Raw genomic sequence first — 15,259 nt, 5'->3', positions numbered from 1 at the left:
TTTAACTGTCCAGTTATCTTTTCTAAAAGCCAAAGTTTCACATCCTCCCTTCCCAGGGGCTTGGACAGAGGCCCTGTGGGGTGCTTGCATCTTTTCCCGGATCAGGCAGCCCTTGCGCGTTGGCCCAGATGGGCTCTTTGTTGTCATCCTTCCCCTCGTATGTCACTGGTGGGGCTCAGAGGCCACTGTCCTGCCTTGGGGACCCAGGGCGCCTGAGGCTCTGGGATACACTGCCTTCCTTCCCTCGACCTCTCCAGTGGTGTGACATTAGAGTGGGGAAATAAAAAAAAAATAAACCACAAACCATGAACACGTAGGTAGCACACACCCTCCGAGTTTCCCATTTTTTACCCCAAAGTCCTTAAGGGTGTGAACTTGGGCAGAGCTTTTATTGCATGGACAGCGTTCACAGCCCTCTCTGACTCAACGTTCATTAGTTAATGATTGTTGAGGAGTAGATGGTATATGCATGTGGTACAAATCGGACATGTTGTGGTGGTGTATCCAACCGTGGACACCCCCCACCGATACAGAGACCCTGCTGGTGCAGGCAGCGGGCGGCTTCAGCACCAGCGAAGCACCAGATCCCCACGCAGTCTCAGCTCTGTGCACCCCCAGTACCTCATCCCTCAGCAGGCAGGTCCTGCGTGTGAATCACCGTCCCCAGCGTCCGAGGGAGCCCTGCCTCAGAGCGGGGCGGGATGCAGTGTGTCTGCCCCTCCTTGCAGACCCAGGGGGGTCCCCGGGGACCGCGGGCATTCCTCCCTGTGAGCTCTTTGTTGGGGTCGCCTAGATTCATCAGGGGGGCTCTGTCTTTTCGCTCCTCGCCTGCTCCAGGGCATCCCTGGTTTTGATCCACCTCCTTTCCCAAGGTGCCTGGGCACCTGAGGAAAACCGATCCCTTCCTCAAGGGAGGGAAGAACGCCTGCCCCCCGGGAGATGCTGACGCCTTTCTTAGGACAGAAAATCTGCACTACATCAGACATAGAGATTCTTGCCAGAGAAAAGAGTTCTGTGGTCTCCAGTTGCTGCACATGGAAGCAGATGACAGCTTCACTCCACAGCCTCTCAGCAGTAGGTGAACAAATAAATGCGAGCGTGTAAGCGTACCTTCATCAGGAACGTTGGCTGGTGGCTGGGCTTCCGCTGAGGGCAGATGGGAGGCCAGGCGTCCTGATTACATGTAAACATGCAAATTAAACAGCCTGTCAAACTCTCTTTCAGAGGATTGTGTGGACTAGGAAGGCAATGGATTGATGTGGACCAGGGGTTCTGGGACGGCGGTGTTGGGTTAGAGAATGTTTTTGCTAATTAGGGGTGATCGGTAAGATTCGAAAACGACAGAAGGGTGTTTCTGTAAGAAACAGTGTGATGAGAAATATCAGTCCACTCTGTCTTGTAGAGGACAGTGGGCAAACCAGTTTTTCTGGGATGGGAAATGCAGATACTGAGAATCAAGCATACCTGGGTGTTTCCAGGTAATCAGAGAGGAATGTTAGTCCTGTTTCCTCTATGTTTTCTTATACATTCATTACGGTTACGTGCTGTGGTTAAATATAGTATTTCAAAATCTTTATATTGACTCCTGAGGGAAGATATAATAAGTTGTCCATGAAAGGAATTATGCAGCAGTTTCATAAATGTGCCTTCTGTTAAGGTCCAAACATACATTTAACACAGAGATAAATATAGAAAAGGGCAGAAGGTGTATTCAGACACTGATGAAGACCCAGGTGTCTTGCTCCTCTTGTGGCAGGAGGCCCTGGAGTACTTTTCCATGGGCTGGAATCAATAGGTCCCTTCAGGAGCCCTTCCACAGCAGCCGCTCTGAGTCAGGACAGCGCCTGGTTGGAGAGTGGAGTGTGGCCCCAGGCCTGCGGGCTGTTGTGTCTAGGACGAGCTGGTTTTGCACCCCCTTGGCTCAGCTTTCCTGTCTGTAGAAGCCACAGCCAGCTTATTCAAGAGAGGCAGTGAATTCTTTTGTGAAGACCAGACTCATACTAAGCTCAATTACCTTAGAATTGGTTACTTTAAATAATAGGGAATTGGATTTGGTGGGTGCAGATATTGACATATGCTTTTAGCAGTAGGTTATGTTGCTGTTGTTTAGTCGCTAGGTCGTGTCTGACTCCTTGTGACCCCATGGCCTGCAGCACGCCAGTCTTCCCTGTCCTTCCCTGTCTTCCAGAGTTTGCTTATTAGGTCATAGCCGACCGAATTTACTTTTTGCTAAAAAATGGTTGATTTTGCATTTGTCAAAGGCAAATGAATTTATCAAATTAAGTTGTGAATGACCAAAAGCTATTCAGAGACTTGTAGTAATCCGTGAATCATCTCTCAGATGTCTCTCTTTTTTCTCTTTTTAAAATAAACTGCAACACTGAAGTTAATATAGTGGGCAGGTCTTGAAAACTGTGTGTGTGTGTGTGTATGTATCATCTTTCGCCTAACTTTTAAAACCTAGTATTCTTTTTCTTTTAAGCTTTTTATTGAAGTATAGTTGATTTACAATGTGTTAGTTTCCGGTGTACAACAAAGTGATTCGGTTATACATACAGATATATATATAATTACGCTTTTTCATATTCTTTTCCAACCTAGAATCTTAAACTCCCACATTGCCAAATTGTATATGTGTCTGGACTGTGTCATCTAGTTAACATATTTGAAAGATAAAATGGCTTTCTGTTCAGAATGCAGTTTTTGAACTGTATTGTTTATTTTCTTGGCTTCATTGAGAACATGAATGTTTAATGTTCTGCAGAGATTTTTGTCAGGTTACTCAATGTTTCGTGTGATTTAAGTTGAGCACAGTTTGTCATCAGCGAGACTGAATCGTCACGGGATAGAATTCTGTGCATCCATTTCATGCCATTTGATGAACAAGACCCTCCAGCCCCACCCCCGTGTCCCAGAACAGCCTGGAAAACTGTCGTGTTTCTTTCCTGTCATAGATCGGCGGCTGCTGCAGCCTCACGGTGTTCTGCGTGCGTGACAACAGGCTGACTCGGATCCCCGCGGAGGTGTCTCGGGCGGCCGAGCTGCACGTCCTGGACGTGGCAGGGAACAGGTAAGCCGAGACAAGCAGACGGCCCTCCAGCCCAGCCTCGGCCATCTCGCTTTACTCCCCCTGGTAGAGCGTTTACTGATGGGTCGCCTGAGCCAGGCCCGGAAGCTCTCAGTCTGGGAGCCGGAGTGATGGAGCCCGTGGAGGGGACAAGGTCAGGGCCGCCGGCGCCTGGAGTCCTTTCAGGGTACTGTGGGTGCAGCTGGAGACGTGGGTCTTGGTTGGCGGTACCCTAGTGGAAGGTGGGGGGAGACCTAGGTCTTGGCTTTTATAGCTGGCTTCCATGAGTCACCACGGGCCTCAGTTTCCTCATCTGAAAAATGAGCTCCAGTGAGTCTGAGCTAGAGTTTAGCTGGGAGTCTTGGTCTGCTCTACCTGTGACTCTGAACCCCCTGAATTTGTGGACAATATTGTACTTAGAGACACTTTGCTGGCGAGAAGATCCATAGCTGATGTCAGAATTACCAAGTGCTTCATAGTCTAAAAAACCTAAAGAGCCGCCAGTCTGTCGGGTTCTGGGTCAGAGGCCTGCCGGCATGCTCACCAGCCTGCAATGTGCAGTAGTTTCAAGCATTCTGAGCTGATTTCATCACTGCAGACATCGCTGCACTTTCCTACCCAGGCTCTGCTTCCCACCTCCGACCCTTTCTCTGGCTCTGTACCTTTATCTTTTCTCCCTCATGCCCCTCTCTGGGAAGACTTCTCTCTGGGTCTGCGTTTCTGGATTATCCCAGTGATCATTGCCTGTTTACCTGCCTGCGGTCCTCCGAAAGCTCAAGTTACCTAAAGTGCATGCGACGGTTTGCGTCTCATTGTGATTTGTGCCTTTAGGAGATGCCTGGCGAATATTTGTTAACTGAATGAAAACATGAGAAATGTTAGTTTTGCAGAATAGCTGGCAGGCCACTGCAAAGTGCCTGATGTCACAGGCTTCATTGCCAAGAGGAATTTAAACAATGCTTTCGAGTGTCAGAGGGTGGGGGACGGGGTGTTAGAGTGTTAGATGGGCCGGGGCCGGGGGGAGGATGATCAGTGGTCCTAAGTGGTAAATGCCGGTGACTTGAAGAGTGTCTGGGGAACTGTGTCCTCACTGATTCGCTGCTCGCAGGTTGGGCGCGGGCCGCAATTTTTCACTCCTGCTAATGGATCGTGGGCAGCAGAGCTAAACAAATAGCAGGACGCGGGGGAATCTGGTGATGAGTTATGGCCTCAAGAAACGCTCGCCGTATTAAAGTTGATGCTTTCAGGACATCATGATAGGTTCTTAAGGCCACTCACTGGTGACTGGGATCTCGGGATTAGTTAGAGCTGGATGTTGACTTTCTGCTTGGACTGAGCCCCCAGGAGACGTGCAGCATGAGAAGGTCCCCCTTCCCTCCCTCCTGTGCTCTTCCTGCAGCAGGAGAAGCCCAGGGACTCCAGACCCGTCCTGGTTCTCGCTGCTCTGGAGAGCATGCATTTTCATGACTAATTCTTAAGCAGAAAGATGACTCTGGTGTCTAAAAACTGCTTTTTACACCAGTGAAGTCCCCGTTCTCCAGTTCTCAGAAGAAGGGAAAGTTCTGTTTTTATTACGCCTGGGCCAGGGTGGAGAAAACCCAGTTAAAAAGCTGAGTGCCACAGCTGTCATCTGAGCAGGTTAAGTGTGCCATTTAGGCCATGGTATATGCAGATTCATAACCAGATTTCAAGCTTATTAAATGTATTTAATGACTACTTATTTAAAGTATTGGTATAGAAGCTCATAAAAAAGAGGCTGCCATGTCAGCTTTTCAGCTTGCAGAGATGTCACACCATGGGAAGTCCTACCAAACACCACAGAAGTGTCTGTCTGTCCTCCCAAGCGTATAAAAGTAGCAAATGGCACAGGGGCCCTGCACGTTCGTTCCTAGAAACCTTCTTTGACACGTTTGATAGGAAAAATTGCAGCAAGGATAATGCTAAAGTGCCACTTGGAAACAAAAGCACGAAGCCTCCGGGTCCAGGAACAGAGGAGGTGCCTTTTATCAGCCATGTGGGCCCAGGACACAGAGGCCCCTGACTCTCAGCTTCTTCCCCAGGGGACTGACCACCAAGCACACACAATCGGGTATCTGAGCATCTTCCTCAAAGAACTACTAACGCGAAATACCGCAAGCCAGGGCTGTCAGTGGAAAGATAGTTTGTACCTTTGACTTTCATGATCCAAAAAAATTAAGTTAAAAAGACTAAATAAGGTGTCACCACATACCTATTAGGATGGCTTTTATTAAAAAGACAAGAGGTAAGACGTGTGGGCAGAGAAAAGAGCACCCCTGTGCAGTACTGGGGAAATGTAAGTTGGGGTGTGCACTGTGGGAAACAGCATGGAGTTTTTCCTCAGTAAATGTTTATAAACAGAACCACTGTATGACCTGGCAGTTCCACTTCTGGACAAGAAAGCAGGATGTCAAAGAGGCATCTCCTGTTCCGTGTTCACTGCAGTGTATTCACAGTAGCCAAGATGTGCAAACAACGCCAGCAGCGCCGGACGGATGGGTGAAGGCGATGCGGTGTGTGCCTGTGTGTTCATATTCATACATACGAAGTGGAATATTACTCAGCTGTGAGAAGGTCGGAAATCCTGCCATTTACAGCATGTGCCCAGTCGTGTCTGACTCTTTGTGATCTCATGGACTGGAGCCCACCTGGCTCCTCTGTCCATGGAATTTTCCAGGCAAGAATACCAGAGTGGGTTGCCATTTCCTTCTCCAGTTTACAACATGGACAGGCCTTGAAAGCATTTTGCTAAGTGAGATGAGTTAGAGAAAGGCAGATACTGTGAGATCTCACTGATTTGTGGAATCTAAACAAGCTGAGACAGAATAGAGTGGTGGTTGCTAGGGGCCAGTGGGTGGGGAAATGAGATGCGGGAGGGCGCACATTTCTAGTTAGCAGGTGAAACGGCTCTGGGAGTCTAACATGCAGCAGATGACTGCGGTTAGCAACACTGTACGATATCCTTCAGAGGTACCAAGAGAGTCCATCTTAAATGTCTCCAGCATACACACTCACTGGTGACTATATGAGGAGATGGGGACCCTAAGCCTACTAGGCCATCATTTCCCAATGTCGTTGTCCTCTGTATCCTTGGGGAGGTTGGTTTCAGGACGCGACCAGGGTACCAACAGGGGCAGACGCCTGCAAGGGCAGCCCCTTAGGTTAGATGCTGCAGTACAGTGGACCCGCGTATCTGTGAGTCCTGCATCCTCAGACACAGAGAACTGACTGTATATGTAAGTGCATCAGATCATCACACTGTCCACCTCAGGTTTACAAAGTGTTACCTGTCGATAGAGCTGGAAAAAATATTAAAAGAGAAAATGCAGCACAACAGTGTAGCCAGAACCCTGAGCCGCTAGAGAATGAACTGCGTCTCCGCCCTGCGACCTGCGATGCCCAGGGCTGAGAGCTTGTGTGGCCGGCACCCAGTGATCCTGCTCTTGTTTTTAGAACATCTTGCCTGCGGAGAACTCCAGAAAGTGAAGTGGTGTCCCTGAAGGACGACTGGAAACCTGAGGTTACGGAGGCTTTCTTTCACTTTAGATATTTAGGCACTGTTGACGTTTTTTTCACTGATTATGTTCGCTCACTATATGTATCTTTAAACATTTTGAAAACTTTACTTAAAACTAACAATTCTAGTAGGAAGAAACAGATGAAACGCTCAGTTGTAAGTACCATTCAGCTGTCAGTTAAGTTAGTATTACGTTAATCAGTCAGCCACATTTGGTTGTTAAATAAATTGGATAAAGCAACTGCTGTCCTAATCGGCTCATAGCTTCCTCATAGCTACGAGGGGCTTCCCTCACAGCTCAGTTGGTAAAGAATCTGCCTGCAATGTAGGAGACCCTGGTTCGATTCCTGGGTGAGGAAGACCCACTGGAGAAGGGGTAGGCTACCCACTCTAGTATTCTTGGGCTTCCCTGTGGCTCAGCTGGTAAAGAATCCACCTGCCATGAGGGAGACCTGGGTTCGATCCCTAGGTTGGGAAGATCCCCTGAAGAAGGGAAAGGCTACCCACTCCAGTATTCTGGCCTGGAGAATTCCATGGACTATATAGGCCATGGAGTCGCAAAGAGCTGGACACGACTGAATGACTTTAAAAAAAAAAAAAGTCCTAATCAGAGGTAGGGAAGGTTACTTCAGGCTGGACTGGTCACCGAGGTACCTAAAAAGAAGAAGCTCACTATACGGTTGTTCATTTCTTCTAGTCCTTGTACTGTTGCTGTAAATAGTAGCTGTAGGCTTTTTATTTATTTATTTAGGGGATGTGGTCCTAAATGGAACATGGTGATGTGTACAAATGGGACTGTGGCTTCTCATGTTGATCTTGTAGTGAGTGGAAAGTACCAGAATAAACCAAAAATATATTATTAACTCTGCTGGAAAGTGGGAATATATACATATATATACTTTAAAAAATAGAAAAGATATGTATATAATATTATATATATTTAATATAGTACAGCTTTTGTATATTTAAACTCTGCCTCTGGCCTGTGTCTGACTTGGTTCACCCAGAGAAGCAGGGCAGCGTGCGTCTTCCCCCTCAGGCTGCAGTGCGCCAGTGCAGGGCCGCCCAGCCCGCAGTCTGTTTGCAGACTGGGCAGGGAGCGGAGGCTTTTTTTTTTCCCCTTTTGCACTGGGAACACCTCTGTCCGCAAGACACGTGTGAACGGGCTCGTGTGTGTGGCGTGTGCTCGGCCGGTCGCAGCCGTATCCAAGCTGGTACACTGGTGCTTTGCAGGAAAACCTGTGTGCTAGAGCCCGTGTCCGTCTTCCCTGGCTTGGTGGCATGTGACTTTCAGACCTGTTGCTGTGGAGTCTGGTGATTTACTGTGGCTCTTATGACGTGATTTGTCATCCTCAGCAGCTGCTACTGATGCTTTGCCTTTTGTTTGTACCTTTGCTTTAGCATTTCGCTGGGAAGCCAGTTATTAGCTCGAGAAGGCACGATGACCGTGTTTTCAGTACCTGCGTGTCATGCCAGCTTTCGAGCCTTGATTTATTCTTTTCTTTCCGCTCCTAAAAGTAGAGATGCTGACTATAGATTTCTTGCCCAAGGCCTTGAAATATTCCAGAGGATATTAGCTTAACTCCTTTTTAAAAGAGAAATAGGGACAAATTTTGAAAAGAAATTATCCTTGGGTTCCGTGACATGAAAGAGGGTTTGATGTCCTTTAAGCGCCTGCAGTGAAATAGGGTAATCTTTTTAAAAAGCCCCTTCATAGCGTCCGGCAGATACTTGCTTTGTGTCTTCAGCTTCCTTGCATTTAACATGTGTGTGACGGCATTTAGGCAGATGAGAGATCGTTTGAAGCTTATACAAATAAGCACAGAGGTTTCACTTCCAAGCCACCTCAGGAACCCAACCACTGCCTCAGAAAAAGGGGAGCTGGGGCTGTAAGCGGCTGTGCCCCCGAGTTCCCCACCCCTCCCCCAGGCATCCTTATGGTATATGCACGTCACTGCACTGGGTGGATTCTGGGGTTTAAAACACATATCTCCCACCCAGTTTGACTGTCATTAGTAAAATACTGGCAGGTACACCACGTGGAGTCTTTTCGGGGTCCTTTAACATAGGTAGGTTTCATGGCATTGACTCGAGAAACTCACTCCCCTGTGGGCATGGTTCCCTACATTTATCCAGCACCACACCCCTTGCATGTGTGGGGGTGGATCAGCCTTTCCTGGACGATTAGGAAAAGAAAATATTTTCTCACCTCCATAAATAGGACAAGGGAAGGTGTTTGCGAAAATGTATTCATTCTTCTTACAGAAAATTTGTTAATACTCTCGCTGCTTTCTTTGGTCATTTTTAACTTCATCCGCTAAAATAACTTAGCTGGTCTGTGCTTACGTTTTACTTGGATTCGTCTTATACTACTGGAGTCCAACTGCTCTTCCTAGAGTTCTAGTTTATTTCCCATAAGTCTGTCAATTCAGAATGCATCTGATAAGGCAGTATCAATCTGTTGGTGAGACGTTAGGCGGCTCTTCTATGTATGTTAAGTGGAGATAGAGGTACTTTTTCCTGGAAGAAAGAACCCCAGGATACACACTGTCATGTAATGTCTTTCAGAACTAATGGGCCAGAAATTTCTCTGAAGAAAATATGTGTCATATTGTAGATAACATACTGTGATCAGCTTATTTTTTATCTAACTTAAGAAATCACTTCTCAGGTGGAACCACCATTTAATCCACGGAGCCATCCTTAGAGTAAAAATACTTGATCAGGTATAACCTTCGGTTCTTTAAACCTTAAATTCGTGGCATCTGCAGAGGTTCGGGTGTTTTCAGAGTGAATTAGTGACGTGTGTAAAGCGTTGACTTCTACCACAGCCCCACACTCGGCACCCTTCTGTTTGGGGCCGGAAGGCTCCTTGTTGCGGGACTGTCCTGTGCACTGAGGATGTTTGGCAGCATCCGAGCGTGACCTCTAGATGACAGCAACGTCCCCAGGGGCTTTCCTGGCAACCCTGGGGTTAGAACTCTGCTTCCAGGTTCAGTCCCTGGTTAGGGAACTAAGCTCCTGCAAGCCGCATGGCGAGGCCACAAAAATTAAAAAAAAAAAGCCTCCCCCACAGTGTCTCTAGCAGTTACCAGGTGTTTGCTGGGGGCAAAATCACCCCTAGTTGAGATGTTCTCTGCAAGTTGCCTTTGCCAGGTACCAAGTACATTTGATTTCTGGTAACAGTCTCCACTAAATAGATTTCACTGGTCAAGTATTTGTACAGACATAAATATAAAACTAATCTTGAGGAATCGCTTTACAGTTTTTAAAGTGCTTTAATAGATACCTTCCCCTTTGAAACTGAAGCAATCTGAGGTGGAAATTAATGATCATGTAGGTGTCTGAGAAGTGGGAGCTTTCAGAAACTTTAAAGTCTAAAATGGAATGCCTAAAATAATCTCCCCGGAGAGAGCAAGTGGAGTCCATGAAAAAAACGCTTGTAATCTTTACCTGTGATTTAAACTCTTCAGCATCCCAGCCTCCCTCACATCCAGGTTTACAGGTGCGCCTGGGACCAGGCAATCCTGCGGCTTCATTGCAGCCCCGCTGACTGTGACTCAGGAAGGACTTGGCTTATGGGTCCTTCCACAAGTGCACTGGCTTCTCCACCTCCCCACCCCCACCTTTACATGGAAACTGGCTTCCCTGATCGTTCAGCTGGTATAGAATCCGCCTGCAATGCAGGAGACCCCGATTCGATTCCTGGGTCAGGAAGATCCCCTGGAGAAGGGAAAGGCTACCCACTGCAGTATTCTGGCCTGGAGAATTCCATGGACTGTATAGTCCGTGGGGTCGCAAAGAGTCGGACACAACTGAGCAACTTTCACTTTCCTAGCCTGAGAATAAACAGTGTGTGCTGTAACTTCCTAATTTTTTTGCCCTGTGGCCTGAAGGTGCCAGAGAGATGATGGCAGGAAAGGTGACACAGTCACCCCCGAAGCATCTCCTGGCAAAGGGGGCACAGTGCATCTCAGTATAAGCAGAACGCCGTCTCACACACCACGCCCAGTCTCGGGGAGCAGTTGCTGAATTTTTGTCCGTGTGGACAAGGTTTGATTTAATCACAGACGGTAAGCGCCCGGCCTCTCCCTGTGTTTTCACCAAGGCTGTCGCACCTGCCTTTATCGCTGACCGCTTTGAACTTGAAGGCTCTCTGGTTATCGGACAACCAGGCCCAGCCACTGCTCACGTTCCAGACGGACACCGACCACACCACCGGGGAGAAGATCCTCACCTGTGTCTTACTTCCTCAGCTGCCTTCTGAACCCGCCTGCCAAGGTGAATTGAAGGGCCGGGTTCACTTGACCCCGAGAGTTAGCAGCGGCTCCTGCCCATCCGTAAGGCCTCTCCCCGACCACGGGGCTGCAGGCCAGCCCAGCTGTGAGGTTCCTGTGGGTCTCCCCTGGGGATCTTCTGCCGTATCTTTACAGAACACATGCTCATACCTGTGTATCACGCCTGGCATTCCTTAAATAGCCTTCTGGTTTTGAATTCCAGCTAAGGCTGAAAATGCACATATGTCTTCCTAAAAGAGATTAGAGTCCCTAAGGAAATGGCAGCCCACTCCAATACTGTTGCCTGGAAAATCCCATGGACAGAGGAGCCCGGTAGGGTACAATCCATGGGGTCACAAAGCGTCGGACACGACTGAGCGACTCCACTTTAAAATTCATGCAGACAGTTCGGAGGATTAGTACTGATGGTCTCCAGCAAAGCGTTTTTAAGCCAGGGAGTTGTTTTGAGTAACTATACCTTTGTTTTGTAAATCATACGTGCTTTAAAAAAAGCATTCATAGTCATATGGCATGGCTGTCAGAAACCCTTTGCTGAGAGCTGGTTTTGATAGAAGAAGTCTAGAAGGCTCTGGACAAATGGAGTCACCTTGCTGACCCCATTCTGGTTAGAGGAACGTTAAGACCCCAAGAGGACAGTGTAGGTTTGAGCGGCCAAGAAAAGGACCAGATCCCACACGTGCAGCCACCTCACTGTCAAGAGGAAGTTTTTGAAGTGAGTGTGTAAGAAAGAATCTTGAATAAGTGGTCTGGGAATCGTGATGACATTCTGAAATGAAATAGTAAACACTTATTTAGCAGATGTGATCTCAGAAAGAATTAGGTATCCTCGGAAAGACAGGGTCAGGGTCGCCTTGCCACAGCAGCCCTGCTCACGTGGTCTTTGTCCGGCAGAGAACCTGCCCCGCTGCGGCGCCCTCGAGAGCCTGGTGCACGGCGTGTCAGAAGAGGCCTGGAACGAGCGGGCGGTGAACCGGGTCAGCGCCATCCGGTTTCTGGACGATGAGAAGGATGACGACGACAACGAAACGGTATGGGATTCGGGCTGCTTGGCGTTCACGGATGCTCAAAATGGAAACGCGTTCTGAGATTGAGAGTGGCGCCTGATAAAGAGCCCTCTTATTTTCAAACAGTCTTTACTCCTTTCTGCCTTCAGCATTTAAGAATTTTTTTTAGAAGGCAAAAGCTAGATATTTCTAAGCCCTGGTTCACCAAATGCGTGTAAAGCAAGTGGGACTTACAGATTTGTTTGTTTGAACAGGGTGTGGGTGCTTCTTTTTCTTTCTTTGTGATGGTTTCCCCTCAGGCCCCCACTGATTTCTTAAAGTCAGCTGGGAAGTGTTTCTTTTCCGCTGTTCTCAGTAAACTAGGTCTCTCCCCTCCCTCCGCCGCCATGCACAGCTCTGCCGTGTGGACTCATCCACGTTTCACCGAGTGGCTTAGCTTGCCTGCTGTCCTCTTGGACTTGGTGCTCCCCTTCATGTGACCCAGGAGCCTTCACCTTCCTGAAGACAGCGTGTGACCTCCGTAGGATTCCCTTACGTGCTATCATTGAGAATCAGGCATAGGTTTGAAAGGACCACTCAGCCCAACTTGCCTCCATCCTCGACACGTGTCTCTGCCATTCGGCTGAGTCAAGGACAACTTGGGAGCCTTGCTGCAAGTTGACTTTGGCCTCTGAACTTTCTGACACTAATTGAGATTTTCATAAGCAGAGCTCACAGGGAATACTTGCTGCCCCCAAGACAAAGGGAGGTTTTAAAATTACTGCCAGGCAGCAGTCTGTTATTCCAGCTGTCTGCAGGGGGACTTTTTACTTATTCTATGAGGGCAGAGTAGGAGTTAAGCATGACAGAATGACTCCAGCCAAAAGGGCTCTTTAATTTTATCTCATGGCTTCTTAGAGCAGGACTGTTTCACCAGCTGCTCGCTGTCTGAGTTCTGCCCTGCCTTTGTTAGCCTACGATGCCCTTCCTCAGACTCACTGACGAGAGGTAGATGCTGTTTAGGAGCAGAAGAGCACATAGCATCTTTAATAATATAATTTTTAAAACATTGTCCATACCCCGTTACTTCACTTCCAGCCCTGTGGTCTTTTAGGAAAAGAATGTGAATTTTCTTCAGTAGGTCATATAAATATTAATAAAACAGACGAATTAGAAAAGAAGTCCTTTCTCACCTCCCTTTTCCTTCACCTCCTGTGCCTCATGGGTTGAAGAAGACCTTCAGATAATAGTAGAACATTCTAGTGGTTCCAATTTTAAAATTTTTGACTCCTCTTTCTTTTGCCTTCCTCCACCCCCCTCATTATATCTTGTAAGTCTTTTATTATTTTTCTTACTGTTCGTGGAACCTTGTTTTTATCTTAACACATCTCGTATTTTCCGAAGTATTCTTTTATCCTGAAAGGAACTCTTCCATCTTGACGAGATAAGTTGTAGACAGCATGTTTGTCCTTCCTTCCACTTGGGAGCAGTTGATAAATGCTTGTAGCTCCAAGGCAAGCTTTCCACCTGCTCTGCCTGTGACCTCTGGGCAGGGGGACCTGGGTGGGACAGCTTTTGCGGGAGTGATGGAGTGAAGCCCAAACACTCACCCCGATGCTTGCTTCTCAGAGAACACTCCTGAGACGAGCCACGCCCCACCCAGGGGAGCTCAAGAGCATGAAGAAGACAGTGGAGAATTTACGGAATGACAGGAATGCTGCTAAAGGACTGGATTCCAACAAAAATGAGGTCAACCATGCCGTCGACCGTGTGACCACGTCGGTGTAGGTGGCGCGTCCGTCTTACCTCCCGAGTCGTCCTGCTGCGGAGCCGGCCTGCCCCCTGGAGCCCCCCATGGGGATGCTGCGCCCGGGAAGTGCCTTACTCTCACCCGACAGCCAGTCACTGCACCCACCCGGTCTCCAGCTTGATTGTTTTTTCCTCCTAAATTTCAGTCATTTGTAATAAGTAGAATACACTACTGACAACACCTGACCTTTGTTTTTGTCTTGTGTTGGGGTCAGGGAGAGCAGGAAGGGGAATTCTGGTCCCCCTCCCTCCCATCAAGTGCTGGGACATTGCGAACCCACGTTCTCTTGGACCTACTGATGAGACAGAGAGTTTTATGTATGGAAAAAACAATTGGTAATTTTTTAAACCCTTTTTGGCAGCTCAGATGGTGTACATTTAAACATTTTGTATAGGTATTTCGTAACAAAAAATATGTATTTCCTTTTGTTATTTTATCTTGGAAACGGTACACATTTTAGTATTTGTGCAGGAAAAAAAATACAGTCCTAAAGTATTTGTTTTTATCTGTACTATCCACTTGTGCCTTATTGTCGCCTGAGTCCTGTCAAACCAGTTGTCACAGTGACATCTTTGAGCAGAGATGAGGCTGGAAAGGTGATACTTTGAAAGCAGTGTTGGATTTTAATCAGTAATCAGGAGGATTTATTTTTAACCAAAAAGAAGAATTACCACCAATTTGCAAATTTTATCAATTGATTATTTTTTTAAGATGAACCAAAGGATTAGACTGCTAATATTTCATATCTTTTCCACTTTGACATTTTCATGAATGGGTCTCTTAGGATGAGTGTCCTGTCTGATTGTACCTACTCAGAAGGTACGTGCCATTTGTAAAATAAAACAGAGCACAAAAGCACAAAAAGAGCAAACCAGTTCAGAAATTCAGTGGGGAAATAAATTATGTACTGCAAAGAGAAAGTATGATTTTTTTTATTAAAGAAAGCTTTAAAAGTTTTATACTGAGATATAAAAACCACAATAAAGCAGAATAACCTACGACCCTGTTAGAAATGTTGCTATCTTTATAAGTGCAATTTAATTTGTAAATAGAGTTTGGATCAAAGTGTAACAAAATATTGCTTCAAGTTTTAATTTTAAGTCTGCTAATTTAAGAGGTGCAGGGTATGTTTTGGTGTGTTTCTGTTGATTTTTTTAAAATTTTATTTTGTATGATGTGATAAAAGAGGAATGAAAAACGCCCGTCCCTGTCTGGTGTTTAGGAAAATCATGCTGTTGGTGTTGCCTTTTTATTCTTTCCATGAAATAAAGTCAGCCTGGACATTAGCGATACAGCTTTTTAAAGTTGATTATGTCCTCGTATGTTCAGATGATAACAGGCAGCCAAGTTCTTTAAGAATGAGCGCCCTCTCGGATTCCTGAAGCCTGAAGCGTTGCTCAGCTTTGTGTGAGCCTCCTGTGGGACCGAAGTCCGCATCTCCCCCACGAGGAGGAGCGGAACCCAGCACCCTTCTCAGTCTGCCTCCCCACCTTGGGTTGGGGCCGACTGGCCAGTCGAACTCCTTAGAAACCTGCTTTCAGCCAGCCAGATACGATGCCTTCTTTT

General features: G+C 47.1%; 1 protein-coding gene across 2 annotated transcripts in view; it reads left to right on the top strand.

Annotated features, from left to right (window-relative positions):
- LRRC1 (leucine rich repeat containing 1) overlaps window positions 1-14,985 on the top strand; it is a 133,707-nt gene extending 118,722 nt beyond the window's left edge. For both annotated transcript variants that reach the window (XM_061397852.1, XM_061397853.1), the window contains 4 exons: window positions 2,955-3,070; window positions 10,711-10,883; window positions 11,792-11,928; window positions 13,513-14,985. In XM_061397852.1, coding sequence (XP_061253836.1) covers window positions 2,955-3,070; window positions 10,711-10,883; window positions 11,792-11,928; window positions 13,513-13,671 — 585 coding nt within the window. In that variant the 3' untranslated portion in view covers window positions 13,672-14,985. The remainder of the gene's footprint in view (window positions 1-2,954; window positions 3,071-10,710; window positions 10,884-11,791; window positions 11,929-13,512) is intronic.
- The last annotated feature ends 274 nt before the right edge of the window (window positions 14,986-15,259 follow it).

This window comes from Bos javanicus, chromosome 23 (assembly GCF_032452875.1).
Source record: "Bos javanicus breed banteng chromosome 23, ARS-OSU_banteng_1.0, whole genome shotgun sequence".
Classification (NCBI taxonomy): Eukaryota; Metazoa; Chordata; class Mammalia; order Artiodactyla; family Bovidae; genus Bos; species Bos javanicus.
The sequence above is the reverse complement of the archived record's forward strand: the minus strand, read 5'-3'. Positions and strand labels throughout refer to the sequence as shown.